This window comes from Oryzias melastigma, linkage group LG15 (assembly GCF_002922805.2).
Source record: "Oryzias melastigma strain HK-1 linkage group LG15, ASM292280v2, whole genome shotgun sequence".
NCBI classification, from domain to species: domain Eukaryota; kingdom Metazoa; phylum Chordata; class Actinopteri; order Beloniformes; family Adrianichthyidae; genus Oryzias; species Oryzias melastigma.
In genome coordinates, this window is record NC_050526.1 from 20,373,177 (window position 1) to 20,391,205 (window position 18,029).

Here is an 18,029-nt window from a genome sequence, read left to right on the forward strand (position 1 = left end):
CAACTAAAGCCCCGTTCACACCGGAGGTGGAAGTGCTGCAAAGCGGAGGAAAAACACATTTTTTTCATGTGGTTGTACTCTTAGGCACAGATTTTTTCATTCAAATCTAAGCAATGAGTTTTACATGACTTTTCTAAAATTATAAAACTGATGTTAGAACATAGATGACCAGCAACTTTTGATGACTTCATTAACCCTTCCGCTCTCCGAGGCTTGTTTACATTAAAAGTGGGGTCATCTGGACACCTCAAGACAGTGCGCTGAAATTTTTTTTTTTCAATGATTATCGATCTTTACTGGTGTCCAATGACAGGCATGAAGTCTTGTCCACCTTATCCACCTTTGTCATGGAAGGGCTAACACCTCAATGTAAGGATGGGGTCATCTAGACCCCATAAGAGAGGGTTAAGATGGAGTCATTGAGGAAGGGAATGAATTCGGATTCGGCCGGAGTGACATGTATGTATAAAACCTTCTCTTTTAAAGTCTTAGGCCATAATAATGACTAGACTTAATTTGAAAACAGCACCTCTTTGTGCTTTTCACTTTAGCTAACTGGATGACATTAGTTTAGTCAGTGTTGTGCAGAGGATCAAACATTTTTGAGGTCAGCTGACGCAGCCTTAAAAATGAGCAAACTTTTCAAAACTGCGTTTACTTTAGATTCTCGTCCACAGACTCCCTCTCGCTGGAGATACATAAATGTATAAAAAATACTCACCTTGAAACAACGGAGAGGCAGTGTAAGAAATTTCAATATACATTAGTGACTGCAATATTGATGAGAAAACTCTGGTTCCTCGGCATGTGTACTATTGGTTTGTATGCATTCTAATCCTTTCTTTTGTTGAGACTTCTCAGAGATGCAGCTTCACTCACCAGGATGACCTTTTCGATGTCTTTGGAGGGGCACCAGTGAAACATCCCTGTCGAGTCATACCTCTTGACGTTCATGTCCATGTTCTCCATTTGTTCATTTCCAGGGATTAGAAGGGGGTCGTGTCGACTGAAAGACAAAACATATGTATTTTGACTTTAAAAAGTAGCTGCTTTGTTATACTTTATTAACTTTATACGTCTCTAAATATTACAGCACCCACCATTTCTCCATGTTCTTGTCAAAAAAGAAAAAAACCCTCAAAAAGCCTTTTGGTAACAAAGAAGAAAAAAGAAAGACCAGAGTGCTTCTGACTGCGTGGCACGAAAACACAAAGCCAATTACCAGCTTTTACCCTCTCCTCCAGTTTCCAACGCCATGTGGAACAAATATTAAAAGCTCCAACAGGCTCAAACTTTAAATATTTCAGGAATTTGCCTAATCACATTTTGCTCTCCCAACTGATGGACATTAATGTTTCAGCAGGATGTCACAACCAAACAGGCTAATCCGCAGTGGAGGGCTGCTGAAGTTTATTCAGTGTAACACTGACCATGAAAGCGGCTTCTGTCAGTCCTGTGTAACCGCCTGGTCCTGTTCCTGCACATTTTTTCTGTGAGAGCAATTCCTATACATGCAGGATGAAAAGTTAATGTATTTACTATTACAGGAAAATGGCCTCCGTAAAGCAGAGTGAGGAGCAGACTCCAGAACCACTGCAGAGGGAAGGATGTGTGAGTAAAATAGGAGAAAACATCTCAGGAATTTGACACGGATCTCTCTGACTATTCTCTATCAACACTGCCATTCACTGACAAGGCTTTGAAATTGTCTCTTCCTTCAACCCGCATTTGGGTTTCAAGCCATCATAAAAAAAAGTAGGAGCTGGAAAAAAAAAAGCTGTCAATTAGCCACCCTCTTTCTCCAGCTATCTTTTCCCCCTCTACCCTCTATCAGTTATAGCAGGTGATAATAACATTGACAGCATTTAGTGTTTTTACACTCAGTCTGAATCTTTCATCCGAAGCTGCATGTTGCGCCAATCAACTCCGCGGAGCCCCCGTCACTTCAATCTGCTCGGCTCTGCTCGCCTCCACACGCGCGTTGACGGGCGCATGCAGGCGGGCTGCCGCTCCACCTCTCTCTGCCAAGACAGCTATCTTTCACAGAGCTGTCAGCGGCGTGACTGACAGCCTGTCACGGGCTCCACACACACCCCTCCCTCCTTTCTCCTCCGTGCCTTCGGTGGAACCTACCACGAGGCTCCGGGAGAGCAGACATGACGTCTCCCCGACAGGGCCACGCCCAGGAGATATCAGCTGCCGAGGATACAGTGACATCCTGTGATACTGGATGGGCGTCGTCAGTCATGACTAGGGGTGTGTATTGGCAAGAGTTTGGTGATACGATACATATTCCGATACATGTCTCACGATACATATCGCAATATATCCCAAGACTGTACCCGAACAATTTTCACTTTTCCGAACCCATTTCTAGTAAAACTTAGATGAGCGTCATCAGTCATGACTAGGGATGTGTGTTGGCAAGAGTTTGGGAATACGATACATGTTCCGATACATGTCTCACGATACATATCGCAATGTATCCCAAGACTATATCAGAACATTTTTTTTATTTTCCATACCCATTCCAAGTAAAAACTGGACATGCATCGAATATGTATCGTATCGTCAAACTCCTGCCAATACACACCGCTAGTCATGATTGACGACGCCCATCAAAGTTTCACTTGGAATGGGTATTGGCAAGTCTGGTAATACAGTACATATCCTGATATGTGTCTCACGATACATATCACAATATATTCCAAGACTGTTCCAGAACAATTTTTTACTTTTCTGTACCCATTCCAAGTAAAAGCTGGAGTAAAAAGTAAAAACTGGATGGGCGTCGTCAGTCCTGACAATACATGTTCCAACATGTCTCCCGATACATATCGCGAGAAATATCCCAAGACCTCACCAGAGAAATTTTTCACTTTTCCACACCCATTCCAAGTAAAACTTGGATGGGTGTCGTCAGTCATGACTAGGAGGGGTGTATTGACAAGAGTTTGGCGATACGATACAAATTCCGATACATGTCTCACGATACATATCGCGATATATATCCCAAGACTTCACCGGAACAATTTTTAACTTTTCCATACCCATTCCAAGTAAAACTTTGATGGGCGTCATCAGTCATGACTAGGGATAAAGCATATCCTGATACGTGTCTCCTAATACACATTGTGATCCATCCAAAAAATGTACCAGAACAAATTTTCACCTTTCTATTTCCATTCCAAATAAAAACTAAGTAGTGCATGTCTCATAACAACAAAAACTGTGAGGCTGACTGAACATTTAACACAAGCTGGTTCTTGTGAAATCTTGTTGTTTTGGTCGTGGTGCAGAGCTGCTCAAAGAAGTTCAGTGTGCGCTGCCGCCAACTAGTGGTGGGGGGTTTAGCCGGAAAACTAAAGTACGATGCTGAAGGACGCTCATAAATAATTAATTAAATATTGTCTTGTCAGCATTTTTAATTGATACAAGTATCAACAAAAAAAATATATTGCGATAAACTGGTGAATCGATTTTTCTCTACACTCCTAGTCATGACCCATCACAAATGTCAGAAAGGGAGGGGCATTATGCTGTCTTGAAATTAGTGCAAATAACACTAATGCTAATAGGTTGTATTAATACTAATAACAATCATAAGCACTAATATCAATAAGCATCATTTTACCTAAAAAGCATTTATCTACCTTCAATGTACAAAAGACAAGTCAGCATTTGACAAGTTTTATAGAGGACAGGCTATATTTTCCTAACAGCATGTCTCACTCTCCTCCCTTCCTTTTCTCTTCCCACTGTCCCCCCCCCAGTACGTATCTCAAACTGAGTTGAGTTATTCCAATGTATCACTCTGCAGTCACAAGCTGGGGATGGGTGTGCTCCCCCAATCCCTCTCTGCCAGACTACGAAGGCAGCCTCTTGCTTTGAAAATTTTCCCCATCATGCAAACTGACAAAGGCATGCTTTTCAAAAGCCCACAGCCAATCTGTTGATCATTATTTATTTACAAAGGCCTTCAGGCTGCGAGTCCTGTAGAAAACCGTGGCTGATACGTATGTTGGCTCTCTTGCTGGCGCTCTGCTGCATTTCCCCAGTTCTTGCTTGTAGAATAAAGTTTCCCTAAGGCAACCTCAAACAATCACTTCTCATTCTGCATAAAACCCACCTTGTAAAGTGCAACTGTTTAATATATATGGTGTTATATGTTGACACGGGCAGCTGGAAGGGGGTGGGGGCTGAGGATTATGATGGGTAATGTGATGTTCTGCTGAGGGCGAAGAATAAAAAACAAAACCAAAAAAAAAAAAAACACCTATAACAGAGGATCTGTCATCCCGGTACCCAAGAGCCAGCAGAATACAGAAGCACCCCTAAAGCAGAGAAAACTTTGACACCGCTTTGAAGCGTTTTCAAAACTGAGTAAATAACTCACAAGGGTTATTATATCTGTGAGATCAAAGCGAAGATGCATATATTACATTGCAAATGGGGACCATCTCCTAAGCAGTGTAAGATAAGAAGAAAAGGTTTTGTGCTTTAAGTTAGGAAAACTAAACAGCCTTTTAAACAAGCAGTTAGCTGGAAATGTGCCAGTTTCTCGTCGTCTTTGTAGCGCTTTTCTCCCTCTGAGCAAGGGCATCCACAACAATGCTGCGCTGCAAACTAAACTGAGGGCTACGACTCTGTGTTGAGCTAATGGTTTGGCAAGTGTAAAGGCTTATTAAGACCTTGTTCTGTGGAGAACTGAGGGGGAGGCAGACAAGCAGACTGGACAAAATCACACAGGCAATGCCAGTGCAGAAGGAAGATCACTGCCTTAGGGAACCCACCAGAACTAACATGCAGAGAATGCAGGCAGAGAGAAATAACATACAATGATAATTGAAAACATATCAAATGATGGCAAAAAACAGCTAAAAATGAGAGCAATTATATTTTGTTGAAGATGTGTATATTTTTAAAATTCTAGTTTTGTAAATATCAGGAGTATTGGACATGACATCAAATAAAATATCTAAAATTAACAATTTTTGGGCACATATTATTTTTTTGGAGGCAAAAATTAGCATTTTGTGGCTAAAATTTAGCTTTTTTTTCTAGCATTTGTGGGTGAAACTTAGTATTTTGTTCACACACATTTGTTTTTCTTTGCACAAATGACTACTACTAAAATTGTGTTGCCACAATTGAACATATTTTGTGTACACATATTAATTTATGGTCACAAATTAGTGTTTTATTAATTAAATCAAATCAAACTTTATTTATAAAAGCGCTTCTCATGCTTTGTGCAGCTCAGAGCTCTTATTTGCATAATGTGGACACAAATTAGCCTTTTGTGAACACTATTAAGCATTTTGTACCAACAGTTTATCATTTTGTGAGCACTAATTAGCATTGCATGCACACAAATGAACATTTTGTGCACATAAATTAGTATGTTTTTAGCAAAAACTAGCATTTGTTCGCACATTTGTTCGCTAATTAGCATTTCAAGCACACAAATAAGCATTTTGAGCACAGAAATTAGCATTTTGTTTGCAAACATGAACACTAATCAGTATTTTGTGGGCACAAATTAGTAGGTTTTCTGCACAAATTAGCAATTTGTGGTCACAATTTAGTACTTTATGCACACAAATTAGCATTTCATGGACAAAAATGTGCATTTTGTTAGCATTTTGTGAGCACAACTCAGCATTTTCTTTGCACAAATTACAACTACTAAATTGTGAGGTCATTATCTAACATGTTTTGTGTTCACATACTATTGCATAGCCAAAAAAATTGGATTTTATTACCACTCTGTGGCTACAAGTTAGCATTTTTTGGACTCTATTTAGTTTTTTGTACTAACAAGTTAGCATTTTGTGTGCCCTAAAGGGTATTTTGTTTGCAAACGTTAGCATTATGTCTGCACAGATTAGTATTTTGTGGGCATAAATTAGGATTGTTTTTGCAAAAATTAGCATAGGATACTGTGGTTGAAATATAGTATTTTGTGCACACAAATAAGTATTTGGTGGTCAAAAATGAGCATTTTGCTAACAATTTGCTAATCAAGATTTTGTGGACACAATTTAATATTTTTTTGTGCACAAATTAGGTTCTTGTGGGAAGAAATTGGCATTTTGTGCTCACAAATCACTATTTTTAGTTAAATTCCTACTTCTAATTTGTGCCCACAAACTATTAAATTGTGGCAACAAAATGCTAAGTGCGACCACAATAATGTTAATTTGTGTGCACATAATGCTAGGTTTTGGGCACAAATGATTAACTTAAGGGGGATTTTTTCCTTATTAAGAAACTGCATGTGTGACTCAGTCCTGTATGTTCACCACCTTGTTTTTGTGCAGCTTAGCTCCGTGTTGATGCTGCTTCGTGTCTCGCCGCAGAAAAGCACAAATCTCCAACCCTTTTATCCTTCCAAATCAATTAACAGCACTTTAATTCTGCTAGACAGGATGAAAAGAAGGTAATATTTGAATTCATATTTGATTGTGCTGATACATCTCACATATGGCCTTAAGTGCCAGAAACGGTACTCACAGGGGTTCTCACAATAGAGAAGTAGCCTGAAGGCAAAGTAACCACGCAGGTCCCTGTGATTGGTTGCTAGTGTCATTAGTGCCAGCATTGTTTAAGTAGTACACGAGGACCAGACTGGAGGAGGTGACAGCTGGGACTTTAAAGTCAGGGGAGTTTTCAAACAGCTCCTCACAGCCACCTCTCATGACAGAAATATTATTTCAGCTCCGTCATTAACAGCTGACAGCATGCCTAAACAGCCCGAGCTTAACAGGGCTCCTCTCCTCCTTTCTCCCTCACATGGCGCCTCCTTTTTGGGTTTTTTCCTGCCACCCATCCATCCAAAGTCCCACCATCACACCATCAGCAGCATATGACTGTGAAGTCTCTCTACTCCCCACCCCCTCCCTTTTTACCCTCCCCTCCCCGTCCTGTCAGTCCCCCGTTTGAAGACAGCANNGGGGGGGGGGGGGGGGGGGGGTATATAAAACTGGCGTCTCTTACCTCATCATTTTGGGCGAGCAGTTAGGTGAGTTTCGCATCCCTCCATTACGCTGCTTTTTTTTGGGCGAAAGAGTCGACGGATGCTCGTCTTCAACTGCAAACACATGCGTGCAATGTCAGAACAGAGACAGACGGCTGAGAGAGAAAGGCTGGACCTGATATAAGTAGCCATCAATCAATCAATCATTGCAATAAAAAATAAAAAGGTAAAGGAAAAAACAAAAAAGTAATGCTACAAAACTAATCATTGTACAATAAACTGATAAAACAATAGAAGCAGTAATAACAAATCACAAAAAGGGAGGAGAAAACCAGTTAAAAAACTATTAACGACCTAAAAAAGCAGCTAAAATCCCACATATTTAGCCTAACTAACTCCAAAGTTTTGCTTCACTGCACCTGTCCAGGTGAACCTCATCATCAGAGTGACATAGCTTACTTAGAATATCAATTTCAATAATAAAAAATAAAAAAAATCATGCATGTACTGTATATTCATACTCATAATATATTTTTCTCATTAAAATCAGAGCATAAACAGGACCAGGAAGTGAAAATAACTAGCAAACTTTAATTTTTTTTAATTAGAAATTACATTAGGATTTTACATTAGTAAGCCTTTTATCATTTAGAAATAATTTTAATTGAATCTGATTTGTATTTATTGCTGTATTTGAAGTCGGGGTTTTAAGCATTTCCAGGATGGTGCCTTTTTTTCAGCTCTTCAGTTAAGAAACAATTGACTATTTTCACATTTACTTTTTGTTTCCACCTCAAATAAACAAAGGAAAGGAATAAGCATCCAGGGTGTTGGCCAGGACCAGACGTTTGAAGACTGCAGGCGAGCTAACGGCGGTCTGATCTTCACTGCTGTCGTGTGCGAGCGTCAAGAGCTTCAAGACAGGCGCCCAGATACTCCCATCTACGCCGCGCAAATGCCAAGTGTTCCATCACTTCAAACCCGCATTAGTCCTTTGGTTAGAAATCAATAACCCAGCATGATATTAGTGCAAATCAATGTGCACACTGCAGGCCGTGACGATTCCAAGCATGTGGAATTTCATTATTATCTGAATTCTGAACGCCTGTTCTCGGCTGTCACCTAATTCAGCTAATAAAAGATAAGAAATATGACTTTGCTGTCTAATAAAATGTCATTCTCTGACATTTCCTCTTTGCAATTGGGCATTCAGAATAGCTAATATCACAAGCAATTCCCACTTTACAAATAATTCCCTCTATTTAATGTACTTTGAAAATGCCACAGCTGAAAATATGCATCCCTTTTGACATTGTTACTCCTGCTGGTTTCATTTGTTAACGGGTAAAACATTACTTTTCACTTGTTACCTGGTGATAAAAAACAGGTTTTTCATGTTGCTCTAAATGAAGGTTATTCATAGGAAACTCTTTTTTTTTAAAGAAAATTAATCAGGAACTTTAAAAGTCATTCAAAGTAGGAAGCAGCAGATTCCACACTGGCAGGCATATCTGTGCAAAGCGGCAGAAGCAACAGCATCAGCTCCAGCAGAATGAACCGTCATGCAGCAAACTAGATCAAATAAAGGGACGGGACAGGCGTGATTACTGACTGATGCATCCCACTAAGAGGGAAACCTACAGTGCCTACTGTGACTGAGACGCATGGCATCGCTGGGCTGGAAGCTGAACTTCAGCAGCCAGAATCTGGACAGGGATCTGCCAAAAACATCCCATGGACCCGAGACACAGTTGGGAGGGGTCGGCCCTTAATAGTTCGAATTAATGTTAAACATTGGGGAGTAAAGCACTGATAGGAACGCATTTGGGCTTAGATGGAGATGCAGTCTGCGGTTTAATTTGAATTTTTAATTATTATTTTATTTTTTTAAAGGCATCTAGGGTTAAACAATGTACAAACACATAGAAATACCTAATTCAATTTAAAATTTAAAATAAAACATAAGCATCTTTAATTGATTTTGTTTAAAAAAAAATGAATAGTTTTAATACATTGTGTGCTAAAATATATTTTGTTTATTTTATATTTATTATTTGCTTAATTAGAAATTTAAATACAATTTTTTTTTACTTTATGAATGATTTTATGCTTTATTATGTTGTGTGTGAGAAGGAGGGGCACTGTGTCCGTTTTACATTTTTTTATTAATATTTGTTATTCTTTTTGATTTGTAAAATGTGTCTCTATGTAAAGGTAAACAGGCTTTACAAATACATTTTAAATTGATTTGATTGATTTCAATGCTATTGCAGTCTCAATGTAAAAACCTGGGGGACATTTTTCCCATAACTAGTTTTAAAACAAATCTAGTAGCTTTATTCTTGCGTTCGTGACAAAAATAAAAAAATGAAAAGCTTCTCTAGTATTTTTATTTATCTTTTTCTCATTTATGTTTCAGTTTCTGGGACAATGCAGAGGAAACAATGCTCGACTAAAGCCAGTCAAATCCAATCAAACGTCGCCGTCTCAAGCTTAATGCATAAAACAGCACTTTCACTTAACAAAATAAAACTACGACTAATAATTTATAAATTACTAATTCAAAACCTTTTTAATCATTAAACATTTATTGTTTTGTATTGTATTGCCAGAAATGTGGTTGAATCCATTTTTTTTTTTTTTTTTTTACTTCTTGGATTGATTAATACAACTGACATTTGGTCTGAGGTTTCACCAAACACACACACGCAACCACACAACGTCTGACTGCTCTGGCAGGAACCCGGACATTCGTATGAGCCCAAGAGGTCAGGGCACACTGCAGGAAGACAACAGAGGAATACGAGTAAAAGATCTGGTTGCAAAGCTAACAGGGAGAGGTGGAGCTCTTTTTTTCACCCCCCTTTTGGTAGAAGGGTGGTTGCTTGGTTGTTTGAAGGAGACTGCATGCTTGGGTGGCCTCAGGCGATAAACAGACGTTTATCCCAGCCGTCAGCTGCCTCCTTGATTTACAGGGCGCCACCGATAGCTCCTGGATTCATCTGGCCCTTGTCAAACACATGCAGCATTACAGAGTTTTCACCCGCCCTGGCAGGTCCACTGTGCATCCTGAACAACCCAGACGGCAACTGTCCCTTCTTGAAATGTTAATCGCGTGATGGTGCTGTCCCGCATGCAAACCGTATGAGATCGCTGTGACCCAACGTAAACTGGACGATGAAGTGGAGGGATTGCAATTAAAAATAATCATAATAAAAAATAAAAGGTTTGTTTGTGTACGTGAGGTAAGCTGGCTTGTGTGTTTGCTGCATGATGCATTGTTCAAGCTGCATCGCAACTGCATGAAACATCTTTTTGGCTCATGCATCGTAAACGTTGCTGCAGCTCAAAATAAAACTTATATCATGATTACAGAACAACACAAAAAAAAACAATCATTTGATTATAGAGGCAATTTGCATCAACAAAAAGAACGTATTCACTTTCTTAACATGGATAAAATATATATATATAACAGTTTGAAAGTGACAACTTAAAGATAAATTTAACCAGTACAGTAAAAAGTAACTCATTTGGCAATCAGTTGCCAAAGATTTACCTAGGTTGCAATCAGCTTTGAATCGAACCCCAGCCTCTTTTTGGCTCCCAGTGTTCCCTGGTGTTGTAGCGCCCTCTGCTGCTACACGCAGCACAATGCAAAAAGAATATTTAATAGAACTACATTAGCAAACAAAAAAAAACTCTTAGAGTTATTAAGCAACAGGAATTAATCTCTTTAATATCCTGTCAGTATGCAATAAAATATCAAATTGGTTTAATATTAATAATTAATAAACCATTTGAGTCAAACATTAAATACTGTTTCTAAGGATTTTTGCAAAATGCATACGAATGAGGGACAACAAAGCTACATCAGTATTCTTTCTATTAGACGACACACTGAGGGGTCTACAGGCTTAACACTGGAGCAGAGTGGAGGACAGAGAAACACTTACGTGATCTGACATATCCATTATACTTATATTTAGCTGAGGAGAATGCAAAGACAGGTGGCAGGTCACACAGGGGAAGAAAGGATGTCATGATCAGACACATTAGGAGACAGAGGCATCAAAATGAGATCGGTGGATGAAAAAAAATCAAATCATTGAAAAAAGATGGGTATAAATAGCAAAAAGAAGGACAAAAACACTACAGCTGGTGCTGATTATAGGATGATATGATGGTACGACAGAATAATAATCCGATTAGTCTTTTACAACAATTAATTTATACATATTTATCATTATAAACAGAAACAAATGGTTTTTATTTAATGTGATGAACACTATGAGGGGAAAAAAAGCACTTATACATGACTAAAACCAGACAAAAGTCACTTTTCTTCTCAAAAATGAAATTTAAACCAAATTTATAAAATTATTGAATTGGGTTATTAACATTTCCTGTTGACTATTGAGATCTCAACGTTGGTAGTGCTGTATTAACTGGTGAAATAAGCAGCTGAACTGAGCTCCGCCCCTTTTCCAAAATAATCTTCCAGCAATAAAGGTCACAGCGGGGGTCAAGGGCAGCTCCGCGACACAGATCCTCAAAACATGGAGGCGCAGTTGCCCCGGCATCTGTCTCTAGCAATCTACCCCAACAACAGACTAAGTAGCCAACATCTGGGGCTTTAGTTTTGCAGCACTGGATAGAGGGTGTGTTTGTCGGGGGGCAATATTGCCTGGTGGACAGGAGCTGTCAGGGCATGTTTGGTGATGAACCCGTAACGATGGGAAACGGAAAATGCAAACATAATTTCTGTGTCAACATAGATAGGGCCTTCTGCGATGAGATGCGAATTCGAACATGCAAAGACAGATAAAGAGTGCATGTTGGTATGCACATGAGACGGGCACGGGCTGTGCACGGAGAGGGGCCATGTCTTTCCACCCCACCCATCCCATCCACGAATACTTTATTTTTAATGCATCTCAAATAAAACACCAAAAAAACTCTATCATTAAAAATAACCCAACTCTGAGGTTAAAAAGGAACTCACTTTTTGCCGGGTTTTCTAAACTCAGACAAAAAATCTGGAAAAAACATAAATTGGATTAAAATTAAACCTAAAAAAAATCTCCAAAAAGTAACCCAGAAATTCATCCCAACACAAAAAAACGAATAAATTTCTGATGTTTTCTAAGAGTATCGGCAACTTACACACCTAAAAAACAATTAATTAAAAAATTGTAAATTATTTGATGGATTTGAGATGTTAGAAATGAGTATTCTGCAGTGGAATTGTGAGTTTTCTGTAAATAGTTGTGTGTTTGTGACATTTAGTAAAGAATTATTTAGAAAAAAACGTGTTCTAATTGGACTATACTATGAGAGAAAAAACAGGAAATGAGAAGAGGAAATCTAACAATCCCCCGGATGGCGAAGCCCGATACGATCCTTCACTAAACTCTCTTTCTTCAATCAAAGAGTTAAAAAGGGAAAGAAATCTAAGACAGAGGAGGCTTTAGTTAAATCCTAAAGGGGTTCGGGGGAGAAGTGAGATCAGTAACCATGTAATGGCCAGTAATTGGTACCAAGGGATATCAGCGCCGGCCCAACTGCAAGAGGCCGGGCCAAACTCCTCATGCCGTGTTTGACACTAATCTAGGCTGAGTCGGCAGACGGTGGGAGAATGCTGAGGAGGAAATGAGATCTGTATGTCTAAACCCAAAGCTTTGATAGTCGGGCCTAGTGCTGCCATATCTAATTGACAGAAAATGTTGGGCTTCTCGTTCCCTCAAAGGCGAAACAAATGGGAGGGATCTTCCAGAAGCTCTTTTACCTTTCAAGTGGCTGAACTGACGTCACTCTTAAGCTACACCGGGCATGTGATGTAAATTTAGCCCATGGGGTCCACATTGGAAAAGCAGGACGGGCTGTTTCCTGTGTTTACTATTACATATCCGCCATCTACAGTTGGATTCTTGTAAATCTCACTCCAGGCTTTTTCTTCCACAGCTCTATTCCGATATATGAAAGATTTAGTGTCATATAATTCCAGTCAGAAACAAACCACAATTACTAATTCTCCTTCATGATCTATATTTAAACAGTTGGAAATTCTGTGAATTAAAAGGGACGCCATCCACACGTTGCTACCAAATCCAAGTTCCTGATTGGTCGACTTGGTTTAAGCGGTCAATAAATGCAAGTTTTGTACGTAGAGTCCAAAAACTGTTGAGGAACCTTGGATAGCTACGGGTAAACACATGACTTTTGAATGCAGAAGGGCATTTATGACTTATTTAAAGTGGCGTCTTGAACCGAGGACGGTGCTAATTTAGCTTCAAAATTCCTATTTTGGTCATTTATTCCTCCTTGTTCCTCATTTTACAAAACTTCACCTTTCTCTCCTTTCATTCCACACCTCCTTCTTTCCCAGTTTGGCATCTTGATGCAACTGTATAAAAAAGTTATCAAAAGAACAGTTTTATAAAAAAAGAATCCTCTTTTCCTGGCGTAGAAAAACATAAAAAAAAATCTCAAGGTAAAACCTCAATTGCATATTTGAACTGGCTGAATAGACAGAAATTCCATTTTTCCAGGTTAAACCCTCAACGCCTATTGATGCAAGTATGCATCAAGCCTCTTCAAATATCTACACATTCTCACTCCCAACTCGCCATATATGGACGTATGGTTCTGGCCCCCTCCACATCACTTTTTGACATTTTGGGTGTCCTAAACTTGTTGTTTTTCAACGTGCTGGCTGTTCCCATTAAATCAGGGGTTCTCAGCCTCCAAGCTCTGAACCAGTACCTGTCCAAGGGCCACTTGTTACCGGGCAACAGACAGGGAAAAAACGCATACACCAATCAGGGGTCCCCAACCCTCGGGACTGGTACCCTAATCCAGTATCGGTACCCCACCCTTTAACTGGTACCCTAACCTGGTACCGATTCTGCATCTGTTACCGCATCCAGTACTGTGTCCCAAATGTTGGGGACTCATGGTTTAATGGAACCAGCTAGAATGTCAAAAAACAACAAGTTTTATACCCAAAACGTATAAAAAAGTGACACAGAGGGTTCGAATCATACGTCCATAGATTATATGAGTCAACACATTTGACATTTGGGTAAGGACCCATCCACATAAAAAATTTACGTTTTGGATGTCCCTAACTTGTCATTTTTTCATGTGCAGGCTGTTCCCATTACATCGCGGGTCTCAACCTCCATTCCGTGAACCGGAACGCACAGGTATCTTAACCCAGTATCGGTTGGTGTCCGGGCCAAGTTTACGTTGGATCCTGGGTCGGGTCTGGTACTGCGTCCGGTATCATGTCCGGTACCACGACCAGTACCAGGTTAGGGTACTGGTGCCGGGTTGGGGAACCAGCCGCGGCCTGTACGGTACCACATCCTTTACTGTGTTGTGGAACCTTGATTTTATGAACAGCTAGCACACGTGTCAAAGTCAAGTGCCGGGGACCGGATCCGGCCCGTCGGGTAATTATATCCAGCCCACCAGATAATTTTATTTTAATGTCATTAATGGCCGATTTTATCTTGCGCTCGTATAATTTTGACGAACTATATTTTTATGGAGAGTAAAAAATTTAGAGTTATTTAATGTTTAAGTTGATTAATACTGAAATAATAATGCTGCCTTTTTTGTATTCATATTTATGTTAAAAAGTTGTAGCTTTAAAGTTTTAGAAATTGGCATTCTGCTAGCTCTCTGGACTATTTTGGCATTTAGTAAGATTTTTTTAGTCTATTTTGGAGTTTAGCTAATATTTCGGCTACATGCTAGCTGTTTTGGCTAAGTTAGACTTTTTAAAAGTTTTTTAGGCTGTTTTGGAGTTAGGCTAATATTTACACGCTAACTGTTTTGGCTAATTTAGGATTTTTCCTTTTTTTGGCTATTTTGCTAGCTGTTTTGGCTAACCAATGTTTTTTTTTCAAAAGTTTTTTAGGCTACTTTGGCATTAAGCTAATATTTAAGCTGGCTATTAGCTTTAGCGTTTTTAGCCATTAGCTTCAGGGATTTCAACTAGCATCTTCAGCGGCCAAATTCGGGTTTCAGCATTCACACTAGCATTATCTAGTTCATAATTATGTGAAAAAGCTGCGGCTTTAAAGTTTTGAAAATGTCGTTTAAGAGTGTTCAATAAATGTTTATCCTGTTCGGTCCGCGACCTAAGGTGTGTTTTGGATTTTGGCCCCTTGTGCGATTGAGTTTGACGCCCCTGAGCTAGCACATCGAAAAATTATAAATTTGGGACATCCAAATGTCAAAAAGTGAAACGGAGGGGTTCTTAACCACACATCAATACGTGGCGACTTGGGGATGAGAATGTGTAGCAATATACCTTAATTAAACCTCTACATTAAAGCAAAAATCTAAGTGTATTTTGATTGTTTTAATAGATATAGGTAAAAATAAATCCTAGCGGTTAAAACAGTTTTTCAAACCTTTACAATAGATACGTTATCAATCAATAATGGTGCCTATGAGCTTCTATTTTTGGCGAACCTATTTAAATGAAAGAGAAATGCAACTTTATTTGATATAAAGTTACTCTTTTAGCTTTGGGTGGTTGACAAAAAGGATTCATTTAATTTCCTTAGAGACTTATAAGGATCCATTCCTTAATTACTACTACAAATAAAAAACAAGCTAACCCTGTTACGGATTTTTCTCAAAAGCCCACAAATGTTTTCTAAAACAAAAAATATACATATATAGCTGATCAATAACGTAAAATCAAAAACAAAATAAAAGGGAAAAGAAATATGTCAAACTAAAATGTCAAACATAATTGCAACAATTTATAAACTATTATAAACGTCTTTCAAAATGTTCATTTCTGTATGTGCAGACATCTTACCTTAAACAGTTACAAAAACATCAACTCCAAAAGTGAAAATTTTTACACAACTTGAGTGATTGATACAGCATGCTGTAGCCACATTTCTAACACCTACAATACGGTACAGCAGCACCACAGACCACAGCACTCATCCACTACTACACACCCAGAAGGCTAAGTGTATACCTAAAACAAAAATATTGAATTTTTAAAGAGAAATCTGTTTTTTAAAAAAAAAAAAAAAAAAAACAGCAACATATTTTTAAAAAACATAAAAACCGACCCATATAGGCCACAGTTACACAAACCATGAAATAACAGGTCACGCCACGTACACAACATTGGAGACGCACAAACACGTACCGTGCCTTTAGCATGGTACACGACACACACAACAGACATGTAACAGCATGTGTTGGGCGGTGTAACTTACAGGCACGTAAAGTGGTTGCGCAATCATGAATAGAGACAGAGGAAAGTGGGTAGGCCCTCTGAAGGGTGTCCATGTTACTATGTACACTGCCTGACATGCAAGAGCAGTCTTGCTCTGAACGGCCGCAATCAAAACAACATGCCAGTTTCATTCGTTTGTAGACGGACATCTTGGCTACAGTCATGTTTTGGGATGAGAGGAAAGGAAAAGCAGCAGGTTAATGGCAAAAGGAGAAATACTTATAAAGGGGAAGTTGGAAGGTAATTTCATCAGAAAGTGCAAGCTTTAGCCACCTGCCCCACAGACTTGAGCCTCAACTGGAGGAGTTTTCAATTACTCTTTAACGAGTCATCACTGAAATGCCATTTATGGTCCAAAGAATTGATTTCATAATTTCATAATTGTCACAAAAATATCATAAGACTGAGGTCAAGCTGTGTGCTAAGGCTGTAACAGGTTCAAAAGACAAAATTAGAACTGAGGGAAAGTAAGGAGAGGAAAGGGGAGAAGGAGGGAAGCATTCAAGGAAAAGAGGCATGAGCAATGTCTTTTGCAGCAAAAGTCATACAATCTTCCAAAAAATTGTACATCCTCTATCCATTTGGCTAAAGGTGTGGATCACGTACCTGTATCCCGTCATGCAGCTGTAGGCTCTGTCCACGGTGGAACACTACGCTACAGGCTAGACTGACCAGATCATGCTGTGTTCAAGTGTGCACTTTCACTGCTCCACTCCCAGAGGGGTTTTTTGATCAATGAAATGTGTTGCAACACGCATTAGCTGACACGAGCTAATGCTCAAACATGACTGATTCCATTTATTGATGAATTTATAGTTGAAAAATGTCAAATACAAAAACATTTTAGGGACCAAACAAGGTATATAACCTTAGAAGTGCTAGAAATCTAATGTATAATGCTTTAATGATCAAGTTTTCATGATATATTATTACGTGGCGATTTTTTTCTTTTTTAAAAAGTCAATTTCTAAAACTATTAATATCAGTTTTTTTTCTTCTTTAGTAATTTTTTTCAATAATTGACAATCACCGTATTTTTCTGAGTATAAGTCACATCGGAGTATAGGTTTGACATGCGTTAAAAACAAGAATAATATTCTCTTGATGCTGGTAAGAAAATAACCTAGACTTCAGAGCTAGGACAATCAGATCTTCCTCTGGCTTTTTTGGAGATCATTTTGTCTGCTTTTCAGTTGCAAATATTGAAACGCAGGCTATTTATGCTTTTAAAAAAAACACATTAAAAAAAAAAACATGTTTTCAATTGAGCGGTCCGATCAGACCCTAGGTTGCATGGCGCCCTAGGCGAAAAACAAATCTGGCTCCCCCTGAAGGATCTGAAATTTAGATGTACTCTCCATTTAAAGGCAAACGCACTAACTGACTCCACCACCAATCAACCAATATTCAAATGGAAAGTAGGGAATTTTAACTGTTAAAGGTGTTAAAAAAAGAAAAAACACACTAGATCGTCAGTTAAATTCGTCTTTTTTGACCAAAATGCAGGGGAGGAGTGAATTTCCAAGCTATTTTATATAAGTAAGACAGACATACCTCTGCTTTGAGCCGATGTTTTCCTCCTCTTTTTTCATCCTTAAAGTTTAAATAAGAACTGACAGCGGCCACACTGAGTACATCTCTCCTCAAAGCAACCCAGCATAGACAGCAGCAGCAACAGGAAGGGAAGGGCTCTACTATTAATTACATCAAACTTTTGATTCATTTTATTTATGCTTTTTAATTATTACTTTTTTTTTACATGAAATGATTGCT

The 18,029-nt window shown here is 38.9% G+C and overlaps 1 protein-coding gene across 23 annotated transcripts in view; it reads right to left on the reverse strand.

Moving 5' to 3' along the window:
• The window catches only part of kcnma1a (potassium large conductance calcium-activated channel, subfamily M, alpha member 1a), a 174,463-nt gene that overhangs the window by 25,355 nt on the left and 131,079 nt on the right, over nt 1-18,029 (reverse strand). For 7 of the 23 annotated variants that reach the window (XM_024296622.2, XM_024296623.2, XM_024296625.2 and 4 more), the window contains 2 exons: nt 7,000-7,093; nt 880-1,006 (listed from right to left, as the gene is read on the reverse strand). In XM_024296622.2, the coding sequence (XP_024152390.1) occupies nt 880-1,006; nt 7,000-7,093 (221 nt within the window). Of the gene's footprint in view, nt 1-879; nt 1,007-6,999; nt 7,094-10,538; nt 10,620-10,935; nt 10,969-16,236; nt 16,411-18,029 lie in introns of all 23 variants that reach the window. The other 16 variants (XM_036215390.1, XM_036215393.1, XM_036215392.1 and 13 more) reach the window with 8 other exon arrangements.